General features: G+C 42.7%; 3 protein-coding genes across 3 annotated transcripts; 2 read left to right on the forward strand and 1 right to left on the reverse strand.

Annotated features, from left to right (window-relative positions):
• Nucleotides 18–4,389, reverse strand: LOC110432547 (histidine--tRNA ligase, chloroplastic/mitochondrial-like). Its single transcript, XM_021453220.1, has 10 exons — nucleotides 3,906–4,389; nucleotides 3,720–3,808; nucleotides 3,488–3,617; nucleotides 3,304–3,396; nucleotides 2,854–2,928; nucleotides 2,128–2,245; nucleotides 1,705–1,847; nucleotides 1,024–1,152; nucleotides 518–678; nucleotides 18–453 (listed from the first exon to the last, which is right to left on the reverse strand). The coding sequence occupies exons 1-10, from the start codon at nucleotides 4,284–4,286 to the stop codon at nucleotides 315–317; spliced, it is 1,458 nt and encodes a 485-aa protein (XP_021308895.1). The 5' UTR covers nucleotides 4,287–4,389; the 3' UTR covers nucleotides 18–314.
• On the forward strand, nucleotides 4,383–9,769 carry LOC8062580. Its single transcript, XM_002459830.2, has 4 exons — nucleotides 4,383–4,595; nucleotides 4,698–4,835; nucleotides 9,025–9,212; nucleotides 9,301–9,769. The coding sequence occupies exons 1-4, from the start codon at nucleotides 4,504–4,506 to the stop codon at nucleotides 9,462–9,464; spliced, it is 582 nt and encodes a 193-aa protein (XP_002459875.1). The 5' UTR covers nucleotides 4,383–4,503; the 3' UTR covers nucleotides 9,465–9,769.
• Nucleotides 9,900–11,897, forward strand: LOC8062581 (probable serine/threonine-protein kinase PBL23). Its single transcript, XM_002459831.2, has 2 exons — nucleotides 9,900–10,438; nucleotides 10,536–11,897. Exons 1-2 carry the CDS (start codon nucleotides 10,213–10,215, stop codon nucleotides 11,588–11,590), a joined length of 1,281 nt encoding a protein of 426 aa, XP_002459876.1. The 5' UTR covers nucleotides 9,900–10,212; the 3' UTR covers nucleotides 11,591–11,897.

Consider the following 13,262-nt stretch of genomic DNA (forward strand, 5'->3'; position numbering starts at 1 on the left):
TAATGTGCTATTTATACTTCCATTCAAATGAACATACTAGCTGGCTCATGCGTTCTGAATGAGTATGACTGATTGTAATTAGATTACAGCAGCAACAATTTACTCATAGAACATACTGTTACAGAAGACTGACAGTATCTTTTCCAACGTACTGTTACTGCAGGTTAACAGTATCTTTTCCAAATGAAGATACAACAGAGAGCAAAGGCGCGTACCATAGAGTTGTATCTTTTCCATGTATCTACACGACTTCTAAGACAAATGGCAAAACAAAAGAAGGGAAAGAAAAACCATGATTATAATCAGCAAAACTATCACTCTAGTTCACCCGCCTTTACCTCGAATTCTTCTCTGGTTGATAGTATCTTTACACGAACCATGCCTCGCTCCCACTCCGAATTTCCGACCAATATCAGCCTGCTAGCATTGATCCTCTCTGCGTGCTTAAATACCCTGGTAGTATCAAAACGAATATTTCAGACACAACAATAAAGAAAGAAAAATATGGTAGGTATACCATTTGAGACGCTTGTCTTCTACAAGGTCAACAGAACGCCCTTTCTTTCTCAGAGAGGAAGCAATACTGGATGCTGGTCCTTCAAGTTCTTCGTCCAAAGGGAAGACAATGTCATCAATTTGACGTGACAGATCAGGCAAGAGACCCTTTTCTTTCAACAGCTGTTAGACACATAAATTACAGCCAAATCAATGCCACTCCCTTGAAGTAGTACACAAACTCAAAATGATCTATAAAGTGCAATAATACTTTCAAAAAAAATCATGTTATCAAGTACTAGACTTCTATTTCTGCACTCCACATTGCATGAATTAGCACGCACATAACACTTGTGATGGTTAGCATCTCGAATTGGTTACGCTTTAGGTTCATATTAACAGATGTTGCCCTTACTGCATTAAACATCAATCTAAAACTGAACTTATTCTTAGACCAACCAGATTGCTCAATTCTTCTATCTAAAAAGAAAAGAACCAGAGATAAGAATAAGACAGAACATGCCATACTTCCACTATAACAGCATCTCCAAATCCGAAGCCACAAGCTGGTATATCTTCACTTCCAAATGTTGAAAGCAATCTATCATACCTTCCACCACCACAAATTGCTCTCAGTTTTCCCTCTCTATCAAATGCCTGAAAAAGTGATACAAGAGTTTCAAAACAGGAGTTAGTGGCATCAAAAAAAGTAATGTAGAATACATTTATTTGAAAAACAAAAAAAATAAAGGAATGTAAGATCAACACAACATTGAAAAAAAAATCCAAATAAACTCACGAAACATCCTATCTAGTCAGGTAAAAATATTAAATTGTTGATCAAATTATAACCTGCCGTTCTACATGGACTACAGTAGCTTAAGCGCTCAAAATGATCCTAAGAACAGAATTCACGACATTTGACTTTAGAAACCACTGCAAAAATATTTGTTTCTCTCAAAAACACAAGAGAGTTTTCTATCATTATATTAAGAGAAAAAAGGGGTAGGAGCCCTTACAAATTACAAAGCCACACACACCCAAACCATCCAAATGCTGAAATATTATTTGTAAATAGAATAGAGATTATTATCTGAAAATAAATAATATCTTTTTTGAAATAAGCTTTCATGTGCAGTTTGATGACATGGCTCCTTCTCTAGTTGTTAGTGGTCCTGCTGTTGACATAAGAGATAAGCAGAAAACAACCTCAAATACAATTCCTGTGTAGTATGCAAGGCCACGGACCACTGATGCATCAAAACAAATCCAATCAGCATAACCATATTGCTCCGCAAATGAGAAGAGTTTTTTCAAGTCAGCAACAGCTTCAACACCAGATCCTAGCACCTCTGCATAAGTATATCAAGATTAAACAAGAACCTTGCCCAAAGGTCCTGAAGACTAAAAAACAAACATTTATATATGGATAAAGAAACCCAAGATTGTCAGCTTAACAGATAAAGCATAAAGGCCTGATGTAAGAGAACACCTTTAATCAATATTCCTTTACACGATATATTTTCCAACTTAGCAACATTACTTCAGTGTTATTATATTCAAATAGATGTATATCATATGGAGCATGCATAAGCATAATAATAAGCCAACAACAAAAGATTAGGAGAAAACCTTCAAGCTTGGAAAGTGACTTGAGCGAAAGCACATTGATGATACCCTGGACAGCTTCGGATGACAGCCCAGTTGAAATAAGTTCCTTCTCAATTTCTTCCCTAGTTATTTTACCCAACTGCATAATGCTTATGTTAGAACGTAAGGCAGTCATTACACCAACAAAAGTATAGCAATAAACAATTACATCAATCAATGGGTATTCAGCTAATTGTTAAAAATAGATAAGATATGAAAAGCAAAACAGTGATAATCTGTTCGAGAGACTGGCCTTCTAGGGTAATCGGTTACTGGTTACTTCCAAATTAATAATAGAGGTAGAATGGTCAATGTCACCATCTAATGGAGCAACATGTGCTCTTCGTAGCAAGAGTCAAACTCTTAAAAGGCAACCAGTTTTGGAAAGGTGCTCTCTGGATTCAATTAAGAGTTGAGGTGCTTTAAGATTTGTTCCATTACTAAAAAAAGTTAGACCTCTAGTATATAAATAAAGATATAACAAGCTGAAGATATAAAAATCATCCTATTTCTATTTGCAGTTCAATATTATAAATTACCACAACTTGTCAGCTCCTGAAGCTACAAATAGAGTATAACTGGCAAGCAGATAACATGGTATCGCAACCCAAATCTACAGAGTACAACTGGCAATAAGATAATATGGTAATTGGTACAGCAATCAGCAATGAAAACAGGTGGTGAGTCACCAGCAGAATTTGGGCATACTTTATCAACAATAACACAAACTTCAGTGAATAAATGTTCTGGGATGAAGTACATGTTCAACACAGCCTGAAGAACCTGCAAAAAGCAAATGACAGCCAACAAGAATCAGAGCAAAACACATGCACTAACATGTATAAAGATGTTATAACATATCCAGATGTCAGCAGCTACAACATTCTTAGGCAATCCGATTCCCAGAATTCGCATCTCCTTATGGAATAGATAAGGAATAAAAAGGGCATCCACTACCATGAAGCAACATGGTTATGTACCATACCAATTTGGTCATAATAGTTTAAAAATCTGAGATTAATAGTGTATTAACAAAGCTTAACAATTTACTTTTGGTACGGCCAAAACAAAAGGCACCAAATACATGAAAGGGAAGTATTAAGGAAAATGTGAACTAAAGATGGATACTTGAGTGTGTGTGTGTGTGTGAAATGTTACCTTCCGACTGGACACCCTGATCCCCACATCAGAAGATGTAATTCCAAGACGTTGAAATAAGAGAACAATTGCATGAAGAAGCTCTGCCTCAGCCTGATTCCAACGATGAGATGGCAATGCCGAATCAGTTCAAAAGCATACGAGCACAGCAGCATCCGGAATCAGTAAAGGAGAAGGGTGATACCCGAACTTTAGGCACACCAAATATATCCATATTCCATTGGTAATGTTCCCGTCTTCTTCCTCTGGTCATGCGCTCATATCGCCAGCACTGTCCTATAGTAAACCATTTTAGTGGAAGGGAGACTGATTTTCTAGACAGAAGAAGAGTAGGTGAACATCACATTCTGACGGAAAGAAGAGGCATGAATAGACACTACAATGCATGAGAAATAGATTAGCAAAGGCATACATACCCTTGCTTTATGACTAGGCGCGCGAGAGAAGGGGTGATTTCCGGCCTGAGAACAACACGGCGACCCCCTTTATCCTCAAAGTTGTAGAGCTGCGGTGCAGAATCAAAATGCAAAGTTATAAATGACTTCAGTTCGGAAAGAAGAATGGGCTTATCAGCTAAATAATGATGAATATGGGGGGAAGACCTGCTGCGTAATCTCTTCCCCTGCCTTCCGGATGAAGAGCGCCTCCGACTCAAGGACGGGGAAGTCCACCTCCTCGAAGGCCATGATGCGGGAGACCTCCCTGAATTGGTCGAAGAGCCAGGTGCGGAGCCGCATGTCCTCCGGCGTAAAGTCCCTAGTTCCGCGCGGAGGGTTGACTTCGACGACGCCATCAGCATCACCGTGTGTCGAGGAGGCCTCGCCGTGGGTCAGTGTCGAGGAGGATGCAGAGGAGAAGAGACGGCGGCGGCCATGGATGTGGCGGCGCGAGAAGGAGCCAGCAAGGCAGGTGGGGCTGAGGAGCAAGCGCGGGCGGAGAAGGAGGAGGTGGCGAAACGACGGCGACGACGACAACGCCGCCATCGATTCGACTCCACTGGCAGATTGGAGCAGCAGCGAGCAAGCAACAGGTGGGAGAAGAAGGCCGCGGATGGTGCAGTGGGGATAATGCGATGCGATTCACGTTTGGGCCGGACCGCACCAGCCTGAGGCCCATTAACGATGCAATTTGCTGGGCCTCCATTTTTTTTTCCCGTGCCTCCATCCTCTTCTGTCTTCTCCGTCGGCGGGGAGAAGTGAAATGTCGTGGAGATGGGCGGCGGCGGCGAGAAAGCTCGCCGGAATGCCCCAGTTGCGCACTCCAGGAGCCTTTACCGGCGGTCTTCTCTACCGGTAGGAATTCATCTACAAATCTTGCATTCCAAGTTCCTAGCCCGAACTGACCCCGAGATCTCTCGTCTTCTTCTCCGTGTCATGCCAAACTTTGGGCTTCAGCTCGTTCGGAAGCGACTCCATCGGAAGCCGCAAGAGCTCGCTACCACGGAGGGTCCTGTCGATCGGGGCCATCAGCCTTGCTGGCGGGCTCGTGCTCAGCGCCGTCAACGACCTCGCCATCTTCAATGGATGCACAACGTCAGCTTCCTTCTTTCTTTTGGCTTCGTCTCTCCCAACAAAATTAATCCAGCCCAATCTACTATTGTGTTACTAATATTTTACGCTCCTCAGTTACTAGAGAGAATTGAATTGCATGGCAGCTAGTAGTTTGATCTTTATTCAGGACCAAAGAGATGTGATTTCTTTGCACATCAATTGGATGTATAGAATGGAATGGGCATGGCACAGTGAGCAGTTTCCCCAAACCCAAACATCTTGACTTTTTAGAGTACTAGTATAATGCCCATACTAACGTTACGGCTTCATTTTGGGATGCACTTGAAAACAACCAAATGATGATATTTTTTTTCATAATAGTTTCATGTAAATATATATGACCATGTATATAATCAGGAAACACTTGTGCATAACAAGGCATTATAAAGTTATGTCTCACTTCAACCATCTAATTTACATTTACAATCTATTTAATGTGTCAAGTGGGTCTTGTGTTCTCTAGGGATACTGTCTCCACATTTATTTGCACGGGTGTTCAAAATGTCCACCAATAATTCTGTCCTCAGTTACCTTTATAGTTGTTCATGGCAGATCTTAATAAGTTACTTATTGATCTGCAATGTAGTCTACAAAATATACATGAATAGCACAACAGAAATTTACTTTGCTGAAACCATTCACAACCATTCCGCAAGCAAAAAGAATGATCAGATGTCATCAGTAATAAACTTTGAGAAAAAGAGAAAAATGAACTTGAATTGACATGAACAGACAAAAATGTGTTGCACCAAGAAGAACATCTACTGTTATATGCCACAACAAAATACACATCACCATCTCGTAGAGACTGGTCATTTGTCATTTGTCAATAGAGAATCCAGTTAGACAACCTGGTTAAATAAAACATGTCCCAAAAATAAAATAGCATCTAGACACAATGATGACTGCAATGCACATCCGTGCTAAGCAAAGCAAGTGTGTTAAAAGATATTGGTGGACTTCAGAAATAAGAAACTAAAAAAATAAAATAAGAAAGGTGAAATAACTGGATACCTGTTCTGTCTAGCACAACTCAAACATGTTCTGTCTAATTCATATATATTGCATTCGATCAGTATACAATTATTTTCAGAATATGCTGTCTACAGACCAAATCCGTTTGAATCATTTAGAAAATAATTAGAACAACAAGTTGTGCATTATACCTTTACTGATATTTTCCAATTCAAGTTCCCTCCTCAAATCATCATGATATAAGTGGTTTCATACCAAAAAAACATTTTTAAGTTTCAAAGAAAATTGATGACAACAAAATAGTATTAAGACAAATCAATGCACAGACATATATTTATCTGTTTCCTTGAAACTTAAACAGTAATGCTCTGGGGTATATGGCATATTCATTGAACATTGTAAATGAATATCTGAGTCTTTTGAAAGACCATGTATGGTTCATACTAAAATTAGCAAGAATAGAAATATAAAAAAACTTAGGGTGAGCTAAATACCTTAACAAGAACTCGGTAGAATGATTGTCGAATCGGAAGACCGAATGAGCAGATTTGAGAAGGTTGTAGATCACCCAGTATTGCCCGCTTGGCAACTTTTTCTGAAGGGAAGTAATATCTGTTCATATTAGCATGGAACATGCATTTTTTTCTTCTAATTGTCAGATCAAGTGAACAAATTGTTTTACTATATGTTTTCCTTATCATTAACTGAATATACCATTTTGGGTGGCAAGTGTTGAGGTCTGTGATCACAGTTAGAAAGATACTCTATTTTGTAAGCATTGCCATTTGAGAATCCACAGAGGAATGTGTTGCATGAGGGGGTGGAAGCTAATTATGATGTCTGACTTGTACTTTTTCAGTCCAGTCTCCACCTTCCTTCATCCATAAAAAAGCATTCAGGAAAAGAATATATAAGAAACAGATCATGCAGCAAGGCGTAAGATAAATGTTGCACAAGGAATGGCAGCACCGCAGTGAACTACAGATTTTCAGTGCCCCCAACCCCAAGTCCCCAAGTATGCAAATGTAACCATTCCCGTCTGGTGCCAGAGTGTTTGGTGGCCACAATGCAACCTTGATTTTATAGCTTCCGTCATATATAAAAAATACTATACAGCATACACATCAACAATATAGCTCATACAAATTTCAAAGCATTTGGGCTACACAAACATCAGCTATTAATCAAACATATTAGCAGATCATGATAAAAACAGTAACTATGTGTCTTTCATCTTTCACATGAAATGTGGTAATTTTGTAGGCATAAAAGAGAGAAAATGAAGATCCACGATACTATACTCTTCCTGAAGTTAAAACCTTCGATAAAGTTAGTACCATTTTATTTCTCTTTCAGAGTGTTTGGGGTTATCCATTTCAGCTTCAATTTCAGGTGAGTAAATGAGTGATTGCAGCAATGCGGTTTAGTTTTAGTCAGCCTTTTTCGAGAAGTGCATGGAGAGTACATCCTTGAACCACAAGGATATTACAAGAGAAAAAATCCGCTATATATAAGATCCAGTTCATCTCATATTAACCAAGGGCAACCTCTGTTGTTCCCACTAATACGAAAAGAAATTGACCAAAAATAATTAATTATACTGTCATACCAGTACTCGTCCAGCACACATCAAACAAGCAAGCAAATCTAAGAACCTAGAAGGGGATTGAATTGCAGGAGCGTCCATGCATCCGCCCCAGCAATGAAAGATTTGGATTTAAGGACAGACAACATGAAGAGGGAAAATGTTGTTCTCAACTCTTAAAAGCAAGCAGTTAATCTAAGGAAGGAAATATCTAGCATTTCCTTACCAGGACCGGTGAAACAATTTGAGGTCCCCTTGGACAGATAGATTATGCCAGTCCTGCCGTGTTCCACTCCTCACCGAAGTTGAGCCAGCTCTCGTGCGTCATCATCGTTGCGGCCACCCGACCCGCTTGCCTGGTCGTGTCACCGCCGCCAGGGTCCGCCGTACGTGCAGGCCGACATGGGCATAGGCCTGGCCGCGGCCCCGTCGGGGATTCAGGCCTTGGATCACCACCGCCACGACCACTGTTCCTGATTTACCTGGCCGACGACGACCCGAACCCAACGCCGGGTAGCGTAGAAGCTTCGCCGCATAAGGAGGCTGGCGCTGGCAACGACGGCCCTGCCTGGCTTTGCGTCTCGCCAGGCAGTCGACCTCCTCCACGCACAGCATGCGGTCCCTGGCCGGCTGGAGGACAGAGGAAGTAGGGGCGGACACCTGGGGACACGTCTCGATGACGGCCGACTAACATTCTGTGCTTGCGGAGGAACTCTAGCAGCGACATCGGAGAAAAAAAATGGAAAAACGGTGTGGGACGTGGGAATCGAACCGAGAGAACAGGGCTGATGGGGAGGGTGTGCAACGCGTTTGAACAGGGCTGATGGGGAGGCTGATGCTAAGGGTGTGTAAAGTCGTGATCATACTTCTAATCTGGACCGTTAAATCTGTAGGATATGTGCTGTGAGTCGTTGATCTTGCAGGTGAGATTTGCCTGGAGAAGATTTCAATTATAGTAGAGATCAGGGGAGGTGAAAACATCTTGCCTTTTTTTTTTTTGAGTAGCATGGTGATATCCGAACATCTTGCCTCTGCTCATATCACGTGAATTGTAGGATTCCATTATGGGAACAATCAACCGCTCAACACTGGGTATCAATGTTAATGTGTTTACAATATGTCAGCAAACACTCACTGCAAATTTTGACTTTATCTGGGACAACCATTATGCACTCCTATTATCTTGATTATGCACGGTAATTTGTTGGTTTGGTTTTTTTAATGCAAAGTGAATGGTGCTTTTTTTCTTTAATGGAAACAAGAACAGTTGGGTTAAGTCCTCATACACATGTGATGTGTGTGGTTTATTTGGTCTCCATTGCTTTAGCCGTAGAGAATAAATAGCGACCTGTAGCACTCATTCAATATTCTAATAAATTCTAGACATCTTAGTTTATTTTCCTTTTATCTTAAATTTTTATATGGGCATCTTTTTTTGTTAATCAGACATGAAGTTTATGTTACCTTAATAATGTTCTTCTAGATGCATATGAATTCCATTTTCCATATATTATATTTTTGTCCCTTAGAATGGTTGAAATTACATGGATGTAACATTGCTTTTACTCTGTTTGTTTTAACGAAAAAAATTACAAGTCTGAATGTTTTCAGTAAGGCAATCGAGCATGCTGCTGACAACCCTGCGGTTGTGGAAGCAATTGGAGCGCCGATAGTCAGAGGACCGTGGTACGAGTCTTCTCTTATGGTGGGCCATCGACGGAGATCTGTGTCATGCACATTCCCCGTATCTGGGCCACATGGATCAGGATTTCTCCAGATTAAGGCAACCCGAAATGGAGGTTTGGTTACAATTTTCTCCTTTGTTGTGCCCCGATTAGTCACATATACTTGATACAAAACAATGATGGAATCTGTTATGCTGTGTAGAGGATGGTCTGCTTTCGTTTCTGCGGCATCACGACTGGGAGATCCTTATGCTGGAGGCTCATCTTCATGTACCTTCAGATGATGAGGAGCAGAAAAGGCTGGTTAAGGTGAATCTTGCTAGTGATGGCCGTGGGGAAGATGGGGATCCAGAGAGTGAGTGTTAAGCTGCCATATTCTCAAATCTGCACCTGTGGTTGGCTGGTTGATCTTGGTATGTACTGTATTCCATGGAGGGCGGGTGATTGTGTCATCTGAATGGATTCCAAATATTAATAGGGTGTTTGGTTTGAGGTATAAGTTAGTCCATCGTCTCACTCCTCACTTTTTTGTTTTGTTTGTAGAATAGATGATGCATCCTCGCCTCATTTCACAGGCTAATATTTAACACTAGTGTGAGAATTGGAGTCATTCCATCAAATTTGAGGAATAGACTTGTGATGAAATAGAGATCAAGAGAAGCAGTTGTTTTTGTTCCAAAATTAGCTGCTGCTGCAGCAGCAGCAACCTGCAAGCACGCAATCCTGCACGCGGCAATATGCTATTTGTGGCCATATTGGTCCAGTTTTGGCGACCTGGCAGGGTCCGTCTGCTCGCATCGCAACATGACAACCGGATCATTCACATTCTAGGCGATCTTGTTATTGATTTGTTTTTGCATCAGCTGATGCTGCTGCTTCTCCCGGGGCCAAGCCTCCCTCCAATTGGATAGTCGCCTCTTTGCGGTGCTCTCCCCCTCGCCGGCCGGCGGAGCGCACGGCTCGCCGCTGCATTGCCATCGTGTCACTTGTTCACACAAATCCAATCGGATTATTGGATTCGGGTGAATGCTTGGGCAAATTCGATTGCCCAAGCATTCGTTTCGATTATTGCCGCTAGCTCGCCGGTCGCTGGAATCATTGGACGGCGACGACGATGGGCATCTTGTGTTGCTTCCAGTCCCACACCGGCGACGGGACCGCCCACCATGATCATTTTGTGGCTTCGTCCCCGGCTACCTCTTCGTCCTCTGTCCCCTCGTCGTACCGTCGTGCTCCCCCCGAGCGGCAGTCCGCCGGCGTGGAGAAGAGCAGCAGGAGGAACGACAGCATCGACAACAGCAACCTGGTCGCCCTCGTCAACGACATCGTCACCGAGTCAGGTACCATACCCACCTTTACCTTTATCCTAATCGATCGATGATCATCCATCCAAATAAATAACAATGGCATGTGATCGATCGATGCGTGCATGCACAGTGAGCTACCATCACAGGCGGGTGGCCGAGGAGATCCTCAAGATGGGCAAGGCGGGCAAGGTGACGGCGCGCGCCTTCACGTACGCCGAGCTGTGCGAGGCCACGGGCGGGTTCCGGCCGGAGTCGCTGCTGGGCGAGGGCGGCTTCGGCCCCGTCTACAGGGGCCGCCTGGGCTCGTCGTCGGGACCGGAGGTGGCCGTCAAGCAGCTGGACCGCAACGGCATGCAGGGCACGCGCGAGTTCCTGGTGGAGGCGCTCATGCTCAGCCTGCTCAAGCACCCCAACCTGGTGACGCTGCTGGGCTTCTGCACCGACGCCGACCACCGCATGCTCATCTACGAGTACATGCCGCTGGGGTCCCTGGAGGACCACCTGCTGGACCTGCCGCCGGGGCGCGCGCCGCTCGACTGGGCGACGCGCATGGGCGTCGCGCAGGACGCCGCGCGCGGCCTCGAGTACCTGCACGACGCCGCGCAGCCGCCCGTGATCTACCGCGACTTCAAGGCCTCCAACATCCTGCTCGACACCGGCTTCCGCGCACGCCTCTCCGACTTCGGGCTCGCCAAGGTCGGCCCCGTCGGCGACAAGACACACGTCTCCACGCGCGTCATGGGCACCTACGGCTACTGCGCACCGGAGTACGCGCTCACGGGCAAGCTCACCACCATGTCCGACGTCTACAGCTTCGGCGTCGTCTTCCTCGAGATCATCACCGGCAGCCGCGCCATCGACACCACCAGGCCGCCAGACAAGCACAACCTCGTCCTCTGGGCCGGCCCGCGATTCAAGGACAAGCGACGGTTCGCCGAGATGGCCGACCCGCTGCTCCAGGGCGCATACCCAACCAAGGGACTCTACCAGGCGCTCGCCATCGCAGCCATGTGCCTCCAGGAGGATGCCACCATGCGCCCCGTCATCAGCGACGTCGTCACCGCGCTCGAGTACCTCACCGTTGCAGGCGGAGGCGCCGCTGACGAAGAACCGGCTCCGGATCCCAAGCAGCAGCAGCAGCAGCAGCAAATAGACGTTATCGGCCACGCCGACGACCAAGCGTAACATCGTTTTCTCATGGAAAATTGTTAAGCGCTGCGTGTGCATTCATACATATAATGTGATGCTGTTGCATGTGTATGCGCCATAGATCGATGAAAGGAGGACTTTCATTACAAACTATAACGCGTATTGATTGTTACAAAGACAGTTGATGTATTTTTTTTTTTTTTTTACAAATGAATTGACACTAGCTAGCCTTCTGACTATACTCCGTCCGTCCGAATAAGAGCAGCCTTTTACCGATTTATTAGGCAAAGTCATACTATAATAGGTTTGGGATTATAACAAAAATGTATCAACATTTATGATATCTGTTATCCAACTGTCATATAATATAGTTTATGGTATACTCCCTCCATACCCATAAAACAAGTCGTTTTGGACAATGGCACGATCTCCAAAGTGTAACTTTTTGACTTCTTATTTTTATAAAAATTTTATCAAAAAGTGGTATAAATATATTTTTATAAAAGTATTTTTCAAGACAAATCTATTCATATGGTTTTCATATTTTTAAACTCAACGACTTAAAAGTTATTCATAATTTATATTGCCAATGTTTGACCCAAACCTTGTCCAAAACGACTTGTTTTATGGGTATGGAGGGAGTACCTATCATAGGTGTTTACTATCGTTTTATCTCAGTGGTTTAAGAAAAAAATCCAATAGCCTCCATCATCTTGAGGTGGCCGGCTGTAATTATAGTTGCATCTCGCATGCGCCCTGGTAGTTCCTTGGTTACATATGCATGTCTCTGCGGAGGACCTCAGCTATCCTGGCTCCTCCTTGGTTGCATACAGGCACATTAATTGGATTAATTAGATCACAGAAACTTATTATAAAAGACATGGGTCATCTGTGCTTCTTCGTCTCTGGGCACAAGGCTTAAACGGCGAAGACTAAGACCAGTCTCAATGGAGTTCATTAGAGTTTTATGGATATTAAATATGTTGATCTGACATCATAATAATGAAGAGAGATGATAAGAGTTTCATGAAAGTATAAAGAATTTTATGGGGATAAAACTCTTCTGCACTGTTTCTAAAATATGGATGCGTTGAAAACTAGGTAATGAAACTCCCATTGAGGATAGCCTAAAAAATGGAGGGAGTACATTGTAATGGGAGAAATAACTATTAAACATTTTTAGAAAAAAAAATAACAAAAAATAGTATATATCTACTTCAATTTTATTTTTTTATAAAATTTAAAAACTATAATGTATTTTATGGTGACCATAATATCCATAATATAATTAAGTTAATATAGAAATAATATTACATGTCCTATTAAACTTGTATGAAATCTATCTATCTATCTATCTATCTATCTATCTATGCACTATAAAAAACAAAAGAATAGATAAAATACAATCGATTTCTACCCACTTTATCTCTTGCCCCTTTGACATTCTTTACTAAACAGATCTTCGAGCATCTTCAAAAGTTTTTTCTAAAATGTACTCTCTAAATCATCATTGAAGAGTCATTTTCTATATCTTTGTATTCTCTAAATTTTTTATATATCTTGTGCGTAGTCAAAGTGTCATCCTCGCTCTCCATCTTTGGTTAGCAAAGCTAGAAATCCAAAATAGAGGATATCTATATTTAAATATCTAAAATAAAGAGGCTATTGGAGGGGGTTTTTTCATCAAAATATCTATTTCTGTAAATTA

This window comes from Sorghum bicolor, chromosome 2 (genome assembly GCF_000003195.3).
Source record: "Sorghum bicolor cultivar BTx623 chromosome 2, Sorghum_bicolor_NCBIv3, whole genome shotgun sequence".
Lineage (NCBI taxonomy): Eukaryota > Viridiplantae > Streptophyta > Magnoliopsida > Poales > Poaceae > Sorghum > Sorghum bicolor.

Bases quoted from the DNA above. Each gene is read 5' to 3' on its own strand.
- LOC110432547 (XM_021453220.1), bottom strand. From the start codon at position 4,286: ATGGCGGCGTTGTCGTCGTCGCCGTCGTTTCGCCACCTCCTCCTTCTC. The intron at 3,397-3,487 runs GTATCACCCTTC...CGTTGGAATCAG, and splicing joins TTGGTGTGCCTAAAGTTCGG to GCTGAGGCAGAGCTTCTTCA. The intron at 2,929-3,303 runs GTAACATTTCAC...TGCTTTTTGCAG, and splicing joins TCAGGGTGTCCAGTCGGAAG to GTTCTTCAGGCTGTGTTGAA.
- LOC8062580 (XM_002459830.2), top strand. From the start codon at position 4,504: ATGTCGTGGAGATGGGCGGCGGCGGCGAGAAAGCTCGCCGGAATGCCC. The intron at 4,596-4,697 runs GTAGGAATTCAT...TTTGGGCTTCAG, and splicing joins ACCGGCGGTCTTCTCTACCG to CTCGTTCGGAAGCGACTCCA. The intron at 9,213-9,300 runs GTTTGGTTACAA...TATGCTGTGTAG, and splicing joins TAAGGCAACCCGAAATGGAG to AGGATGGTCTGCTTTCGTTT.
- LOC8062581 (XM_002459831.2), top strand. From the start codon at position 10,213: ATGGGCATCTTGTGTTGCTTCCAGTCCCACACCGGCGACGGGACCGCC. The intron at 10,439-10,535 runs GTACCATACCCA...GTGCATGCACAG, and splicing joins CGACATCGTCACCGAGTCAG to TGAGCTACCATCACAGGCGG.